The 20000-nt window shown below is 39.4% G+C and overlaps 1 protein-coding gene across 1 annotated transcript in view; it reads left to right on the forward strand.

Moving 5' to 3' along the window:
• The window catches only part of LOC311089352 (AT-rich interactive domain-containing protein 3B), a 51766-nt gene that overhangs the window by 28071 nt on the left and 3695 nt on the right, over positions 1 to 20000 (forward strand). The window contains exons 5-6 of the mRNA XM_084123977.1: positions 16320 to 16503; positions 18728 to 18969. Of these exons, the coding sequence (XP_083980103.1) occupies positions 16320 to 16503; positions 18728 to 18969 (426 nt within the window). The remainder of the gene's footprint in view (positions 1 to 16319; positions 16504 to 18727; positions 18970 to 20000) is intronic.

Below are 20000 nucleotides of genomic sequence, written 5' to 3' on the forward strand. Positions count from 1 at the left end.
TCTGAACTTTCTATTCATCAAAGAATCCTGAAAACAATAATCTGAGGCTGTTTCCACACTGATAATAATCATAAATGTTTCTTGATCATCAAATCATCATATTAGAGTGATTTCTGAAGGATCATGTGACACTGAAGACTGGAGTAATGATGCTGAAAATTCAGCTTTGATCACAGGAATAAATTACACTTTACTATATATTCACACAGAAAACAGATGATTTACATTATAATAATATTTCACTATTTTTCCTGTACTTTTGATCAAATAAATGCAGCGTTGGAGAGTCGAAAACATTGATCTGTGTGTGTGTAAGTCTTAATTTTACCCTCCCGCCTGTAAAAGCTGGACGATCTCTCACTCCTCATCGCTCACTGTAGTATTTTCTGAGATTTGCAGTGGTGTTTAGGTCAGTTATCAGTATCAGTATCAGTTTATTCAGTGCATATATGGAGAGATAAACTGAATCTGAACTGAATACGGATTCCTGCGACGTCTCCTGAAACTCTGTGAGTCTGTGTCTCTGTGAGTCTGTGTCTCTGTGAGTCTGTGACTCTGTGAGTCTGTGAGTCTGTGTCTCTGTGAGTCTGTGAGTCTGTGAGTCTGTGTCTCTGTGTCTCTGTGAGTCTGTGAGTCTGTGAGTCTGTGAGTCTGTGTCTCTGTGAGTCTGTGAGTCTGTGAGTCTGTGACTCTGTGAGTCTGTGTCTCTGTGAGTCTGTGACTCTGTGAGTCTGTGTCTCTGTGAGTCTGTGAGTCTGTGACTCTGTGTCTCTGTGAGTCTGTGTCTCTGTGAGTCTGTGTCTCTGTGAGTCTGTGTCTCTGTGAGTCTGTGTCTCTGTGAGTCTGTGTCTCTGTGAGTCTGTGACTCTGTGAGTCTGTGTCTCTGTGAGTCTGTGTCTCTGTGAGTCTGTGTCTCTGTGAGTCTGTGTCTCTGTGAGTCTGTGTCTCTGTGAGTCTGTGACTCTGTGAGTCTGTGACTCTGTGAGTCTGTGTCTCTGTGAGTCTGTGACTCTGTGAGTCTGTGTCTCTGTGAGTCTGTGAGTCTGTGACTCTGTGTCTCTGTGAGTCTGTGTCTCTGTGAGTCTGTGTCTCTGTGAGTCTGTGTCTCTGTGAGTCTGTGTCTCTGTGAGTCTGTGTCTCTGTGAGTCTGTGACTCTGTGAGTCTGTGTCTCTGTGAGTCTGTGAGTCTGTGACTCTGTGTCTCTGTGAGTCTGTGTCTCTGTGAGTCTGTGTCTCTGTGAGTCTGTGTCTCTGTGAGTCTGTGAGTCTGTGTCTCTGTGAGTCTGTGTCTCTGTGAGTCTGTGTCTCTGTGAGTCTGTGAGTCTGTGTCTCTGTGAGTCTGTGTCTCTGTGAGTCTGTGTCTCTGTGAGTCTGTGTCTCTGTGAGTCTGTGTCTCTGTGAGTCTGTGACTCTGTGACTCTGTGACTCTGTGACTCCGGGGAGACGGAAGGAAGGAAAACCGCAGAATCTCACTTCTCTGTCGAGTGCTTTAATACTGGGAACTCTGTGCGTGTGCGTGTGTGTGTGTGTGTGTCTATGTGTGTGTGTGTGTGTGTGTGTCTGTGTGTGTCTGTGTGCGTGCGTGTGTGTGTGCGTGCGTGCGTGTGTGTGTGTGTGTCTGTGTCTGTGTGTGCGTGTATATGTGTGTGTGTGTGTGTGTGTGTGTGCGCGTCTGTGTGAGTCTGTGTGCGTCTGTGTGTGTGTGTGTGTGTGTGTGCGCGCATGCGTGTGTGTGTGTGTGCGTGTGTGTGTGTGAGTATGTGTGTGTGTGTGTGTGTGTGTGTGTCTGTGTGAGTCTGTGCGTCTGTGTGTGTGTGTGAGTGAGTGAGTGAGTGTGTGTGTGTGTGTGTGTCTGTGTGTGTCTGTGTGCGTCTGTGTGCGTCTGTGTGCGTCTGTGTGCGTCTGTGTGCGTCTGTGTGCGTCTGTGTGAGTCTGTGTGAGTCTGTGTGTGTGTGTGTGCGCGTGTGTGCGTCTGTGTCTGTGTGCGTCTGTGTGAGTCTGTGTGTGTCTGTGTGTGTCTGTGTGTGTCTGTGTGAGTCTGTGTGTGTCTGTGTTTGTGCGTCTGTGTGCGTCTGTGTGTGCGCGTGTGTGCGCGTGTGTGTGTGCGTCTGTGTGTGTGTGTGTGTGTGTGTGGGTTTCAGCAGCTGGTTTTAACGGAGCGTCAGGGCTGAGGCCCGTGTCGAGCCGCTTCAGGAAAGACACATGTGCTGCAGTTTCAGTGTTTGAGCGTCACACACAGTTTCAGTGTCAAACACTGGCGTATTCCTGTGTGATTCTGAGCTCGGTTTATTTCACAGTCGTGGGGGAAATACACACATCCAGACACAATATTACTCCAGTGAAGGTATAAGCACTCATTTTTAATATCACTTGAGTAAAAGTACAACAGTAATTGATTTAAAGATAAAAGGACTGATCGATGAGTTGGCCTTTCACAACTATTGATTAATCGTCCGATAGTTATATTACATATTATATAACAATCACGTTTTGCCAAATAATATAAAACACACTGTTGTAAAGCGCACAAAAATAGTCAAATGTCTTCCATCAGGTCTGAGGGTTTTATCAGACTGCATTATATTATATTATATTATATTATATTATATTATATTATATTATATTATATTATATTATATTATATTATATTATATTATATTATATCACATTGCATAAATATTAATTTATAGTTTAATCAGACTGCATTATATTATTACATTATATCATATTATATTACTTTATCTAACATATTATGTTTTGTTATATAAATACAGACTGCATTATATTATATTATTATATTATATTAATTTTGTTTGTGGGTTCATTCAAACTGCATTATAATATATCATAAATATTTTTGTTTGTGAGTTTAATCAGACTGCATTATATTATATTATATTATATTACAGTACATTATATAACATTATATCATGTTTTATTATATAAATATTAAATTAGTTGGTGGGTATATTTAGACTGAATTAAACTGTCTTTTCTTTTCTTTTATACATTTTCATTTTGTTATACGTGTTTATATTATATTATAATCTATAATAAGCCAGCTTTTTATTTTATTACAACTTATCATACATTATATTTTTTATACTTACAATACACTTTTATAGCAAAATTTTGGTTCACAAAAATCTGGAGGTCATGACCTAAATATGATTTTAATTTACAATAATTAATTCTAAATCTTACGTTTTGCTCGTTTCAAGCTCCCGGTTCACTTTGAGCGGATCAGTGAATCAGTGAGTCGTTGATTCAAGAACAGCTGCAATCGATTCAGTCTGATTCACTAATGAATCGTTCAGTGCGATCGTTCATTGGGTGTCGGGTTGCGATTTCTTCATTTCGAAATATCAGTGAACATAAACAACGTTTTTCTGAAATGTAGTGGAGTAAAAAGTATGATTTTATGCTTTGAAATGTAGTAAAGTAAAAGTGCTCTGATAAAGATCAGAATCATCCGATGCTGAGCCGTCCATGACTGATTCGCGAGCGCTTGTGTTGAGGTGTTAAGGAGGTCACACAGATGTTTTATACACGACACCAGCTCCAGTTGTGGTTCTTCGTCGTGTCACAGGTGCAGACGCGTCTAATCTGAACCCGATCTTCATCAGATCGCTCCAGTTAATGGAAATTCATCTGTTTCCTAAATGCATGTTATAGGTCTTCAACAGTTCCTCTGTGCTTGTGTTTCATTTTTAAAAAACACTTTATTTCGATAGTCCACTTTAGATATTCTACTAACTATAAGTAACTTTGCAACTACATGTCAACTAACTGTCATTAGAGTATTAGTAGACATAACTCTTTATTTTGATGATCCCCAACAGATATTCTACTGACTATAAGTAACTAAGTCAGCTTAATCTACTAACCCTAACCCTAACAGTCTACTAATACTCTAATGAGAGTTAGGTGACATGTAGTTGAAAAGTGACTTATAGTTAGTAGAATGTCTAAAGTGGACTATCGAAATAAAGTGGAACCAAAATGTTTTGACCTCGTGATGTTCAGTCAGAAATGTGGAAACTGGATCTTCCAGTCTTGCAGGATTCTCCAATCGTTGAGTGCGCTTAAACCCCGCCCCTTCTAGACAGAGCCACGCCCACTTCCCCAACACCCAATCAACAGCCATGCGCAGAACCAATTAGGTTCACTCACACACGCACGCGCAAACACTCTCACACACTCGCATACACACACACGGACACTCACAAAACACACACATACTCTCACTCACACACACACACACAAACACGCACACATATGCCTAAATATGCACACACACACTCGCATACACACATGCATGCACACTAAACGCGTATACACTCTCACACACTCGCATACACACACACTCACACACACACGGACACTCACAAAACACGCACACATACTCTCACACACACACACACACACACACAAACACGCACACACATATGCCTAAACATGCACACACACACTCTCACACACTCGCATACACACATGCACGCACTCTAAACACGTACACACACTCACGGACACTCACAAAACACGCAAACACACACGCACACATACTCTCACACATACACACACAAACACGCACACACACATGCCTAAACATGCACACACACACTCTCACACACGCACGCAACAAACTAATAAACTCATATTATGAAATGAAACGGGTGAGATTTCTGCTGTCAAAAAAATCATAGTTTATTTGCTTTTTTAATTTTATTTAAATAATCATATTTTTATAATGCATTTGTTCGATTGGTAAGAATCAGCATAAATATTTAATATCCAATTAGTTCAAATGTATGAAATTTAATTTTATTGGGGATAAATGTATAAATCTAGTTATTGTGTATTTCATACACGTGTGACTGACAAATATGCATCGTATTAAGTTTATTAGATTGTGTTAAAACTGTGTAAATATTATATCCATTTCAAAATATAAATATTCAATATACAACAGCAGTGTAAATGGGAAGTGGACTAAAAAGTAAATACATAATTTTTTTTATATTTAAAATAAAATAGATTCAATCCAATTGCAATATTTGTTTACAAAGCCTTTAATTTTATTTATAAAGAAAATGTAACATTTGATAGAAAAAAAATAAAAATGAAATAATTTTAATAAATAATGCATGTTAAAAATATACAACAGCAGTCTTAATGGGAAGTGGACTAAAAATAGTAAATCAAAAAGAAAAATATTTTAATATTTAAAACCCCCATGCAATATTAATATTATTAATAATATTAATATTATTATATTAATATTAATATATTATACAATTTTATGAAAAATAACATTTTTAGAAATACATATTACTTATACAAATGTAATAAACTGTACAACAGCAGTTGAGCCTAAATATTTTCGATTGAAGTTTCTCCAAATTTTGATGATATTCAGTATCTCAATATTTTTGCATTTGCACTGAAAAAGGTGGAATTTCTGAAAATGTTCCCAAACACTGAAAGTCTATGGAAGCTTGTTTCCGTCACACAGAATAAAATATTTTAAAAGATAATTGCGATTTTTTTTTTATCTCACAATTACGAGTTTATATCAATTCTGACTTTATATCTCACAATTATGACTTTATATCACACAATTATGACTTTATATCTCACAATTATGACTTTATATCTCACAATTATGACTTTATATCTCACAATTATGACTTTATATCTCACAATTATGACTTTATATCACACAATTATGACTTTATATCACACAATTCTGACTTTATATCTCACAATTATGACTTTATAACTCACAATTATCACACAATTCTGACTTTATAACTCATAATTCTGACTTTATATCACACAATTATGACTTTATATCTCACAATTATGACTTTATATCTCACAATTATGACTTTATATCTCACAATTATGACTTTATAACTCACAATTATGACTTTATATCTCACAATTATGACTTTATATCTCACAATTATGACTTTATATCACACAATTATGACTTTATATCACGCAATTATGACTTTATATCTCACAATTGTTAACTTTTTTATTTTTTTATTCTGTAAATAACAAGTTCCCATAGAAAGTCCATGTTTTTAGACCACATTTAGTTTCAGAACATCCCCTTTTGCGCAGGTTTGGAGTAACATGAGTGTGATGGCCAGTGTTCGACTGAACCGGTCCTGTAATGTCAGATCATGTGTGTGTTTCATGCACCAGAATGAGCTGTTCTGCAGGATCGTCCCAGCGCCGGCTCTTCTGCCTCGAGGGCCTCTGAAACCCGATGAAGTGTGTGTGTGGCTGGATCAGGGGCCCGTGTCTCACAGCGTGATTGATGAACCTCTGAAACACACAACACGAGGAAGACATGAAGCTTTCTTCATAGCAAAACAGCAGTTCACTGCGACTGGAGCCAGTGATTTATCTGAGACGGGGTGCGGGCCCTTGAATCAGCTCTTTATTCTTAGGCCCTATATATTTATCTCTGATTATAAGAGTGCGTAAATGTGTTTTCGGTCCAAAATAACATTCTGGATGTATTTTAAATGATATGTTAGAAGCTGAAAGGCATGTATCATTTCTCTCTGGATGGTTATAAATGTCTTCTCGTCCTGTCGCTCTTTTCTTCTCGCCTCGCGCCGAAAGACACTCAATCACTGTGTTCCTGCTTTAAATGTGATAAATGTCATGTTCTTCATAGTTATCACCACATTCAGTTCCGTCTGCCGATTTGGAAATATTTAATCAATCTTCGACAGCTCTGCGAAAAACCTGATTGTCTTGTTTTTCCGATACGTTATCATGCTTATAACACGACACATTTCCCTGTGAGGTCAGAAAAATAATTGAATTCAAAAGAAAAAAAAAAAGTATTTTTCTGACCTCACTGACACATACAGCTTTTTCTTGTTTTATGCAAAAACATCACAAAATTAGTGATATTTTCTGAAATCATCAGTGAATTTATCTTGTTTTAAGGATAATTTACTGTGTTGGAAAACAAGACCAAAAAAAGAAAGATTTTTTGCAACAAAGAAAACATTTAAATAATTGTCTTTATACTGTATTATGTGTCTGTGAACTGCATCATCAATACTTATTTACCACTAGATAATAACCAGGTGGAAAAATGTAATACTTTCTTTATTTGTGTAATAAATACATATGTTGCTTAAACTAGTTTAATTTAATGTCATACCAATTACAAACATGTTAGGAAAACTACCTTCACATCTGCACTTCCGTTCAACGGCTTAAAGTCTCCATGTAGTCAATAATTGTAGCCCTTAAAACTCATCTTTGATCACCAAAATTACATATTTAAACGTTTTTTCCTTGAAAAATATTCTTCATCATGTCCTAAAATATCTTGAATGTAACTCGACACCCTTGCCTCATTTAGTATACGCGGTTCTATGAATATGCATGTCCATCCAAGAATCCTGAAAATAAATCAGTTTCCACAAACATATGATGTTTTCAACACTGATAATAATCATAAATGTTTCTTGAGCATCAAATCATCATATTAGAGTGATTTCTGAAGGATCATGTGACCCTGAAGACTGGAGTAATGATGCTGAAAATTCAGCTTTGATCACAGGAATAAATTACACTTTACTATATATTCACATAGAAAACATCTGTTTTAAAGTGCAATAATATTTCACATTACTGTATTTTTGACCAAATGAACGCAGCCTGACCCCAGACTGGGGAATAAAGCAATAGCTGTGTGTCTCCAGCACTAATGATCTCTCTCCAGCTGACGGCTTCATCTTTACTCATTGATTATAATGGGAAGTGGCTGTTGTCTCTATCTGACCTCTGACAGGGTGTGTGTGACCCCAGGGTGTGTGTGTGTGTGACCCGAGAGCATCTTACAGTGTGTTTCATGTGAGAGAAGCTGCTTGTGAAGTGTGTTTCTCCATGAGGGTCTGCTCATGTTTCGATGAGGTGTTGATAAGATCCTGATCTCTTCTGCTCCCCGGAGGATCACACACACACACACTCCGGTTACACACAAATTGGCCGTCTCACTTTTCGCGCCGTCGAGGGTTTTGAGTGCCGTCCTCTGCTGTCCTGCTTTTATCTGTCCAGGTGAGCCGTCTTCATTATCCGGAGTCTCGTTACACGTCTCTCCTCAGTTCAGTGCGCTTCATTGCAGACAGTATTGTTTTAATATTTATTTTTTTTATAAAGCAAACAATGCAATACAGATAAGTACATAAATCTATTTATCTATAGACAAATATAGATGTTGAAAAAGCAAGTATCAGACAAATAAGCTTGTTGACGACAAACAAGAAAAGAATGCATTATACGAGTGGAAACAAATGGACCAGTTTTCACTCAGAAATTGCGAGTGAATTTCGCAAAAGGAACGGCACTGAATTAGATGTGAAATTTTTAACTGGATGAACTGAAATTACTTCTTTTTTTTTCATAGATGTGACATAAATGTATCTGTCATTGAATCATTCATTCAAGAGATTTGCTTCATTGAAACGTTCACTCAACCGTGTGCTAACTACACGCGACGTGCGATAAAAGGTTCTTCTCCATGTTAATCAGAGTGTTTGTCCTAACCAGCCGCGACACGCAACGATTCTATTGTAGAAACGGTTTCTATTTGAAACCATTATGGAGTCATTAGCTGACTCCGCCCACACGCTGTTCTGATTGGCTGACTCCGCCCACACGCTGTTCTGATTGGCTGACTCCGCCCACACACTGTTCTGATTGGCTGTGGGTTTTGATTGATTGATGCATCTCGCAGACGCATCTAGTGTGGACAGACACATTATTTGTCACTTGAATCTTATCGCATCGCATCTGGTTAGGACACAGTGCAATTAATTAAACATTTTAAATAGACTCCAACAATTAATTATAATAATATGCTAAAATATGCTTCTACTATAATTATGCATCATTTTCGCTACGGACATGAAGGATTCCTCAAATCATGTGTCTGTTTTTCAAGCAAATCTGGTTAACACATCAAATCAAATATAAACAATATTAATATAACTGGTAAAACTTTACAATAAGGTCTCATTTGTTAATATTAGTTAATGCATTAAATAACAATGAGCACTGTATATTACAGCATTTATTACCTTGTTAATGTTAGTTAATAAAAATGTTAAAGGTCCCGTATTATGCCCCTTTTCACAAGATGTAAAATAAGTCTCTGATGTCCCCAGAGTGTGTATGTGAAGTTTCAGCTCAAAATACCCAACAGATCATTTTTTACAGCATGTTTAAATTGTCATTTTTTGGGGCTCAGAAAAACACGCTGTTTTAGTGTGTGCCCTTTAAATGCAAATGAGCTGCTGCTGGACGACCCAGGGGGCGGAGCTTCACGAGCTCGCGCTCAGTCTCTCAGGACAATATCACCTCACGGAATGATGATAATATCAGAAACTCTCAGTAACGGTGTTCATTTCGAGTCGGACAATAATGCCTACAGAGTCAGAGTGCTGTATAGCGATGAAACAGGTATAGTTTAGTAGTTTAATTACGGTTATTATAACGTATTTGTCATCTGCTTGTATGTATCCATTATTTATTAATAGCCTACAAGTCTGCTGTCCGAATGATGATCAAACATATACTGATGAGTTTAATAAAGTTTATTGTACATCACACAAAAGATGAAGCGTCAGTTTTACTCCAGAAAATCACCGTAAGAGCTGAGTAAAGACAGTAAGTTATAAGAAGTGCGCAAGTACATAAACGAATTTCGGTAGAGTTGAGGGAGCATTCCTGTGGGCGGAGCTTAGTCAAAAAACGGCTCTAGTGACGTCATTAAAGAAGGAAGTAGAGGGATGTAGTCCAAACGGGCCGTTCGATGTAGGCGACTTCTGTTAAATAAAATATCTCGCTTGGCATTGAACTTTGAGCTTTATAATTTTACAGATATTATTTATACTCTAACAGCAACATTACACACTAACTAAAGTTTGAAACATGGGATCACGAAGAACGGGACCTTTAACAAATGAAAGCTTACTGTGAAGTGTTCACTCGGCTAGAGCGATTAGTTCGGATGTTTCATCCTGGTTTTTGATCCAGATGTTATTAATGAACCGTAAGATTGGATGCGATAAGTGTGTGTACTTTCAGTTCTTCTAAACAAATATGATTCGTTTGGTGCAGAAAATGGAAATTTCTTTCCGCCAGGATTTGTTTGTGATTCTCGTTGTTTTTCCTGTCGTCTCCGACATGTTTTTGTGTGCATATGGAAATGTTTCAACGTAGTTTTCCATTTTTGCACTGAGGAAGAGTCATGATTAATCCTTGGAAAGTTAGTTTGTCAATCAATAAATTCCACTAGAAACAAACTTTGTTGTATTATTTTATTTTAATACTGTGAAGCTGCTTTGATACAATCTGTATTGTAAAAAGCGCTATACAAATATACTTGATTTGATTTGATTTGATTTGATAGTCACTGTCCATTTTCACTCATATTTTGGTCAAAATGAGTCCGTATTGATTTCAGGAGTTCTGGTAAACACAAACATGGATCATCATAATGCATGTGTACACTACCAGTCAACAGTTTTAGATCGGTGGGATTTTTAATGTCTTCAAAAAAAGTCTCTTCGGCTCACCAAGGCTGCATTTATTTGGTTAAAAATACAACAATGAAAAAAAACCAGTAATATATATATTATAATGTAAACCAGCTGTTGTCTATGTGAATATATAGTAAAGTGTAATTTATTCCTGTGATCAAAGCTGAATTTTCAGCATCATTACTCCAGTCTTCAGTGTCACATGATCCTTAAGAAATCACTCTAATATGATGATTTGATGCTCAAGAGACATTTATGATTATTATCAGTGTTGAAAACAGTTATTTACATTTTTATTTCAGGATTCTTTGATGAATAGAAAGTTCATAAGAACAGCATTTCTCTGAAATAGAAGCTTTTGTAACATTAAATGCTACCGTTCCACATTTTGGGGTCAGTAAGAATTTTTATTTTATTTTTGGGGGAAAGAAATTAAATAAATCAATACTTTTATTCATCAAGGATGAGTTAAACTGATCAAAAGTGACAGTAAAGACATTTATAATGTTACAAAAGATTCTATTTCAAATAAATGCTTTTTGATGTACGAGTGACGTGCATGTAAACACCTGCTGTTGTAACGGACACGTAGTGTGTGTGTGTGTGTGTGTGTGTGAATCCGTCAGTCATGAGTCACGGGCCAGACTAAATATAGCAGATTCCCTGCAGTCATTGAGCGTTACCTTTTATGTCCCTGACCTGCCATTAAAAATAAATCAAACCTGAGTGCAGGAGCCCGTGTGTGTGTGTGTTTGTGTGTGTGTGTGTGTGTGTGTGTGTGAAGCACCGGAATCATCCGTGCGTTCTGGGAGAAACTCGTTCCCTGTGTGTGTGAGCGTGAGTGTGTGTGTGTGTGTGTGTGAAGCACCGGAATCATCCGTGCGTTCTGGGAGAAACTCGTTCCCTGTGTGTGTGAGCGTGAGTGTGTGTGTGTGTGTGTGTGTGTGTGAAGCACCGGAATCATCCGTGCGTTCTGAGAAACTCGTTCCCTGTGTGTGTGTGTGTGTGAAGCACCGGAATCATCCGTGCGTTCTGGGAGAAACTTGTTCCCTGTGTGTGTGAGCGTGAGTGTGTGTGTGTGTGTGTGTGTGTGTGTGTGTGTGTGTGAAGCACCGGAATCATCCGTGCGTTCTGAGAAACTCGTTCCCTGTGTGTGTGTGTGTGTGTGTGTGTGTGTGTGAAGCACCGGAATCATCCGTGCGTTCTGAGAAACTCGTTCCCTGTGTGTGTGAGCGTGAGTGTGTGTGTGTGTGTGTGTGAAGCACCGGAATCATCCGTGCGTTCTGAGAAACTCGTTCCCTGTGTGTGTGTGTGTGTGTGTGTGTGTGTGTGTGTGTGTAGCACCGGAATCATCCGTGCGTTCTGGGAGAAACTCGTTCCCTGTGTGTGTGTGTGTGTGTGTGTATGTGTGTGTGTGTAGCACCGGAATCATCCGTGCGTTCTGGGAGAAACTCGTTCCCTGTGTGTGTGTGTGTGTGTGTGTGTGTCTCTGGCGTGGAGCCGGTCACTCTCTGCCTCTGAATTATTCACTGCACGTCCGTCATGTGAAATCAGCCATATTTAATGTGCCGCGCTGATGTATGACGGTCAGGATATTGATTGAGTTCGGCTGTTCTCAGCGAGTCGGGTTACAGGGTTACGCTGTCAGCCTTCAGATCATCATCTCGGAGAATCACATCACAATCACTGCTTATATTTTTAGTTTTATGTATGTATATATATATATATATATATATATATATATATATATATATATATATATATATATATATATAATGTGTGTGTGAGCGAGCGAGTGTGCGATTGTGCAAAAGTGTGTGTTTGAGTTTGTATGTGTGTGATAGTGTGTGTGATAATGTGTGAGTGTGTGAGAGAGAGAGAGAGATAGTGTGTGTGAGAGTGGCTGTGAGTGTGTGTGTGTGTGTGTGTGTGTGTGTGTGTGTGTGTGTTTTGCGCGCTCTGCCGTACAGCCAGACGTTTTCCTGATGCTCTTCATGTGCAAACACACACACACACACACACACACAGAAGTACAAGGGCCTCAAACGCAGCGTGACCCCTGACCCCGCCGGCCATTAATCACTCCGCTCCTGATGGGCTCGTCCCACTGGGAGAATCAAGCCAGCAAGGCATGATGGGAGTGTTAGCCGAGGGCCAATCAGGACGCAGCTCCAGCCAGCGGTGGCGCCTCACTGAAACTGCAGCCAATCGGCTGTTTATACAGAGACCGTCCGGGAGCAAACACTGAGGTTCTGTGCAGTAACACACTCAATGTGACTTTAGTTTAAATTACATGTTTATATTTAGGGTCAGTAACATTTTCTTGAATTATCTCTTTAAAAATTGCATTAATTTGATCAAAAGTGACAGTAAAGACAGTTATAATGTTACAAAAGATTCTATTTGAGCTTTCTATTCATCAAAGAATCCTGAAAAAACACAATTTACACCAAAAATATGAAGCAGAGACTTCTTTAAAAACATAAAAAATCTTACTGATCCAAAACATGCATATACACACACACACACACACACATATATATATATATCCATATATTTATATATATATGTATATGTTTCTATCGCTCTCTCCTCAGTGTTCAGTACTAGAGGACGGTTGGTGTGTGTGTGTGTGTGTAACTGCAGTCAGTATTAATCATTCAGGACTGTTTCTATTGTTCTCTATTCTCCGTGTGGCTTCTTGCTGACCGGCGCTTTAATTCAGCCATCAATAACCTCGGCCTGACCTTTGACCCCTGCGGTTGCACTAATTGTTTGATGTTGTGTTGATGGTCAGAGGCATTAAATGATGCCTAAAAAGATGTTTCTGGACCTGATCTCCCATAATGCCGAGCAAAACACACACTGAATGGCTTTTGTGTTGACGTGTGCGTGTCGGGGCGCGCCACGCGACCTTTGAACCCGGAGTGTTTTTCATTGCACGTTCTCGCACGTTTGTGAGCCTTTCTATAGGACACCGTTGATAAGAATCTCTCTAGACTGTTTCTTCACGGAGGATTTCCTAGAGATTCACTCCGAGCCGTTGTGTACTTTTCATAATCGTACAGTCAAACCAACATTTGTTATGAACATTCCTCACATTATCTCAGTTTATTCGCTATAGTTTAGAAAACTGTAATAAAATATGAGCAGAACTCAGTTGATATTTGACTGGTTTTGTCCGTCCTTCTGTTAGACTGTCTCACACATGAATTATGTTGAATATCTGTCAGCTGTTAAATTTAACTACACTATTAGATAATACCAGTTTAGCTCAACCAATCACCAAGCAATGCTTCATTGTGTTCAGTCTGTGTGTAAAAAGAGCATTAGCAATTAAAGAAGAAACACTTCAGCAAAACATGATCAGCTCAAAGTGTCCGAATCATTTTTGTTCCCAAATGTTTATAAATGTCACTGGTAGTCACTGTATGAAGAATATTTGGGTATAATATGTAGGGCTGGTTATCGATTCAAATGTTCCAATTCGATTTGATTGATTCGCAAGCTCTAAATTTGATTCGATTTCGATTCTCGATTTGATTTCGATTCCCGATTCGACTCAATGAATATAGATTTAATACAAATCCTATATTTATAAAAAAGAACAGTGAACATAAGTTTACAAGTGGTTAATTAATAAAAAGAAATTATACAAACTTGTATATCAAACACTTTTTATTTTAGGGACACTTGAGTATATAACCCAACTTCAAATGCATACAATGAATAGACAGGGTTTTGATACGAGATGGAAATTGACAAGTCAGAAGAGTCGCACGCCTTGATCAATCAGGATCAGGTTCAGGTAAGTTTAAGATTAAACACACATAAAATCTCCCAGCATTAGCTGTAACATGGCTATAAACAGTGCTAATACTGGCTTTTGGGTGATAGATAAACAAATATGGAAAAAAATCAATTTGTGGCTTTTGAGAATCGTTTTTAAATCGACCACATTTTAAAAAATGATTAATCGAAAAATCAATTTTTTTGCCCAGCCCTAATAATATGTCACAGTTTACTTTATTTTGCTCTGCTCACTCACATTAATGAACTATAGTGTCCTGCACACACTAGTGAAACAATATTAAAAATGATATCTGGTGTGTGAATGTTTGGTAGTCTCGGGCCGGCTCTGTGTTATCCAGGTCAGTGTTTGTGTAAAGCAGCTCATGTGTGTTTTTCCGCCCGGATCCCACCTGTGTGTGAGCTGACCTCTGACCTCTGACCTCTGGACCAACATCTGCCTTTAATGTTTCAGACTGAGGTGAAATGAAATGCGACGTTTGATTGAAAAAAACATTTAAATAATATATTGGAACATTTTATTTTATCTTATGTAGTTGTTTTGTATTGGGAAAACGCAATGATGAAAAGATTCACTGATGCATAATATATAGTGTTGATCAATATATCAAAACCAGAGGTGGACAAAGTACACACTTCCTTACTTGAGTGAAAGTACAGACACTACTGGTCAAATATTACTCCGTTACAAGTAAAAGTTGTAAAGAGCGATTTTTACTTCAGTAAAAGTGCAGAATTACTCGTTTTTAAAAGTACTTGAGTATCAAAAGTAAATGTCAATGCATTGTTTTATTATTGTTGCATTGTTGGGGTGTGTGTGTGTGTGTGACATATCAATATCAGATGCATGTCTAAATCACAGGTCCAGTGGGATTGAATAAGTTCCCTCTAATATTACCCCTATTTAAAGTGTTTTGGCTATTATTATGAATATGTTAGCCGTACTGTTAGCTATACGCTAGTGTGCTCCAAATCAATGACAAAATCCACATTTAGAAGAGCAAACCCAACGCTGAAAATGAAACTCAGGTTGATGTCAGAATCCACGCCGGATTGACGTTAATCTCCAGCATTTGACAGACGTTATAGTGTGGTTGAAAATGAAAATATGGTTGACGTCAGAAACAACATCAGTCGAGTTATGACTTCAACGCGACTTTCACTTCCAACCAAACTCCTCCCGACTGACGCTACTCTCTACTCGAGGAGCTCGACGGAACTGTAGAGGAGTTAAAGTAGAGTACTCAAGTAAAGTACAGATACAGTAAGTGTAGTTTGTTACTGTCCACCTATGATCAAAACAAAATAACAAATTTAACCTAAATAAACATAAAATAATAATATAAACAACCAAAACAGACTTGCACACACTCGCACATACACACTCTCACACACAGACACACACACACACTTACATACACACACAGACACAAACACACACACATACACCCTCACACACACACACTCACACACACTCACACACACACACACACACAGTTGAGTTGTCTATTAATGTGCTGTTCATTGATCTCTGATTGTTTTGTTGCTAAGCAACCACACACAGCCTACAGTGAACTACATTACTTGGCAGGAGAAATGTTTATTAGGATTATCGGGTTTATTCTTCATGTCATGAATGATTTATTGATCGTGGGTTCGGCTCTGGCCACTGATTTATAACAGCAGTGACAGCGAGTCAGTGTTACACAGGGACTCCGGTGAACACACACACACACACACACACACACACACACTCTCTGATGCCGGTGTGTTTCCGCAGGGACTCCGGTGAACAGGAACACACACACACACACACACACACTCTCTCTGATGCCAGTGTGTTTCCGCAGGGACTCCGGTGAACAGGATCACACACACACACACACACACACACACACACTCTCTGATGCCGGTGTGTTTCCGCAGGGACTCCGGTGAACAGGATCCCCATCATGGCGAAGCAGGTCCTGGATCTGTTCATGCTGTATAAGCTGGTGACGGAGAAGGGCGGACTGGTGGAGGTCATCAACAAGAAGATCTGGAGAGAGATCACCAAGGGTCTGAACCTGCCCACCTCCATCACCAGCGCCGCCTTCACGCTGCGCACGCAGTACGACACACACACACACACACCTCCATGACCAGCACCGCCTTCACGCTGCGCACGCAGTACGACACACACACACACACCTCCATGACCAGCTCCGCCTTCACGCTGCGCACATATATACACTCACCTAAAGGATTATTAGGAACACCTGTTCAATTTCTCATTAATGCAATTATCTAATCAACCAATCACATGGCAGTTGCTTCAATGCATTTAGGGGTGTGGTCCTGGTCAAGCCAATCTCCTGAACTCCAAACTGAATGTCAGAATGGGAAAGAAAGGTGATTTAAGCAATTTTGAGCGTGGCATGGTTGTTGGTGCCAGACGGGCCGGTCTGAGTATTTCACAATCTGCTCAGTTACTGGGATTTTCACGCACAACCATTTCTAGGGTTTACAAAGAATGGTGTGAAAAGGGAAAAACATCCAGTATGCGGCAGTCCTGTGGGCGAACATGCCTTGTTGATGCTAGAGGTCAGAGGAGAATGGGCCGACTGATTCAAGCTGATAGAAGAGCAACTTTGACTGAAATAACCACTCGTTACAACCGAGGTATGCAGCAAAGCATTTGTGAAGCCACAACACGCACAACCTTGAGGCGGATGGGCTACAACAGCAGAAGACCCCACCGGGTACCACTCATCTCCACTACAAATAGGAAAAAGAGGCTACAATTTGCACGAGCTCACCAAAATTGGACAGTTGAAGACTGGAAAAATGTTGCCTGGTCTGATGAGTCTCGATTTCTGTTGAGACATTCAGATGGCAGAGTCAGAATTTGGCGTAAACGGAATGAGAACATGGATCCATCATGCCTTGTTACCACTGTGCAGGCTGGTGGTGGTGGTGTAATGGTGTGGGGGATGTTTTCTTGGCACACTTTAGGCCCCTTAGTGCCAATTGGGCATCGTTTAAATGCCACGGCCTACCTGAGCATTGTTTCTGACCATGTCCATCCCTTTATGACCACCATGTACCCATCCTCTGATGGCTACTTCCAGCAGGATAATGCACCATGTCACAAAGCTCGAATCATTTCAAATTGGTTTCTTGAACATGACAATGAGTTCACTGTACTAAAATGGCCCCCACAGTCACCAGATCTCAGCCCAATAGAGCATCTTTGGGATGTGGTGGAACGGGAGCTTCGTGCCCTGGATGTGCATCCCACAAATCTCCATCAACTGCAAGATGCTATCCTATCAATATGGGCCAACATTTCTAAAGAATGCTTTCAGCACCTTGTTGAATCAATGCCACATAGAATTAAGGCAGTTCTGAAGGCGAAAGGGGGTCAAACACAGTATTAGTATGGTGTTCCTAATAATCCTTTAGGTGAGTGTATGTGTGTGTATATGTGACCCTGGACCATAAAACAGTCACAGGGGTCAATTTTTTTAAATTGATCTATACATAATCTGAAAGCTGAATAAATAAGCTTCCCATTGATGTGTGGTTTGTTAGGATAGGACAATATTTGGCCGAGACACAACTATTGAAAATCTGGAATCTGAGGGTGCAAAAAAATTGAGAAACAATTTTGAAAAAACATTGAGAAAATCTCCTTTAAAGTTGTCCATATATTTTGGCCGATTTTGCTGCATTCACTCACAAAAAGATGTTTTTTTTTATATATTTACGGTAGAAAATGTACAAAATATCCTCATGGAACATGATCTTTACTTAATATCCTAATGATTTTTGGCATAAAAGAAAAATCGATAATTTTGACCCATACAGTGTATTTTTGGCTATTGCCTCAAATATACCCGTGCGACTCGAGACTGGTTCTGTGATCCAGGGTCACATATATATACATATATACACACACACGTTTAATTCTCCGCTCCACACATCACACACCTTACACTCTCTCTCTCTCTCTCTCTCTCTCTCTCTCTCTCTCTCCTCATCAGATTCTGCCTCACACTAATTAGCTTGAGGTGAAAGATTTATTGATTTGATTTGGTCGCTTTAGTGTGGGGGTGGAAACAGGAACATCCTCTCGATCTCTCTTTAATTAGATCTGTGCTCACAAAATATATATTCTGTGTAAACCCACACTTTAACACACGCACACACACACACATATATATATATATATATATATGTTCCATCAGGTTTCATCAGTGTCTGCTCATTAATCGTGTTCAGTAGTGTGTTGATGTGTCTCTCTCTCTCTCTCTCTCTCTCTCTCTCTCTCTCTCTCTCTCTCTCTCTCTCAGGTATATGAAGTACCTGTACCCGTACGAGTGTGAGCGGAAGGCGTTGAGTTCTCCCGGTGAGCTCCAGGCCGCCATCGACAGCAACCGGCGCGAAGGTCGTCGACCCAGTTACAGCAACAGCCTGTTCCACTTTAGCCCCGCCCCCGGCTCCGCCCCCCACATCATGACCCCTCCCAAGATGCATCTGTCGGCTCTCGGGGCCCTGAACGGACTCCCAGGACCATCTCTGAAGAAGGGACTGGGTGAGTGAACATTTAAGGGCTCATTTATTGCCCTTTTCACAAGATGTAAAATAAGTCTCTGATGTCCCCAGAGTGTGTGTGTGTGTGTGTGTGTGTGTGTGTGTGTGTGTGTGTGTGTGTGTGTGTGTGTGAAGTTTCAGCTCAAAATACCCCACAGATATTTTATATAGCATGTTAAAATCATCACGTTTTGAGGGTGAGTAAAAACACACCGTTTTTGTGAGTGTCCCTTTAAATGCAAATGAGCTGCTGCTCCCGGCACAGAGGGTGGAGCTTCAACAGCTTGTGTGTGTGTGTGTGTGTGTGTTGGTTGATGAATTTATGTAGCTGATGTGGAGCTATCTTCTAGTCATTGATTAGCATATTCTGTCATGATAACCTATAAATCGCGTTCCCGGGGGCAGAGTTTATGTAAATTTTAGGGTTAGTGATGTCACTAATCCGTGAAGAAGCTCATTGTAGTTCCTACCAGCCGTGTGTTGTAGTCTTTGCAGATGTTGTTTATGCTCAAACAACAACATTACACACTAACTAAAGTTAAAGAAGTGTAATTATAATCAACCACCCCTTTAACTAATAAAGTTATCGTCACAGCCTGACTTTAGGGGGCGGGACTTTCTCACTCTAGAGAGCATTTGATTGGACACAAATGTATACAAAACACCCCTATGAAGAACACATGAGCCTTGAGTGTTTATGGTCTTTTCCAGCCTAGTGAGTTTGAAACATGTAATTCAGTCAGTAGTGCATTAACATTAAGATGAGCTCAAAACCACTAACATAGACTTTAAAATTCCCTTCTATGAATGGCAAAGTGATTGAAATTTAAACTGAAAATTATCTCAAATAATTGCGATTAGTTTAAGTAACCCAGATCTGTAGGTGCGTTGAGTGAGTGAACACATGTTCATGCTGTTTTAGTGCCTGACAAAAAGCAATGTTGAGAATTGTTTGGCCATGTGTTCAGTCTGCTGGTGTATCTGTGCTGTTAGAGCGCCTCCTGTCGGCCTGAGCATGAACTGCACCTTCAC

This window comes from Abramis brama, assembly GCF_963993115.1.
Source record: "Abramis brama genome assembly, chromosome: 9".
NCBI classification, from domain to species: Eukaryota; Metazoa; Chordata; class Actinopteri; order Cypriniformes; family Leuciscidae; genus Abramis; species Abramis brama.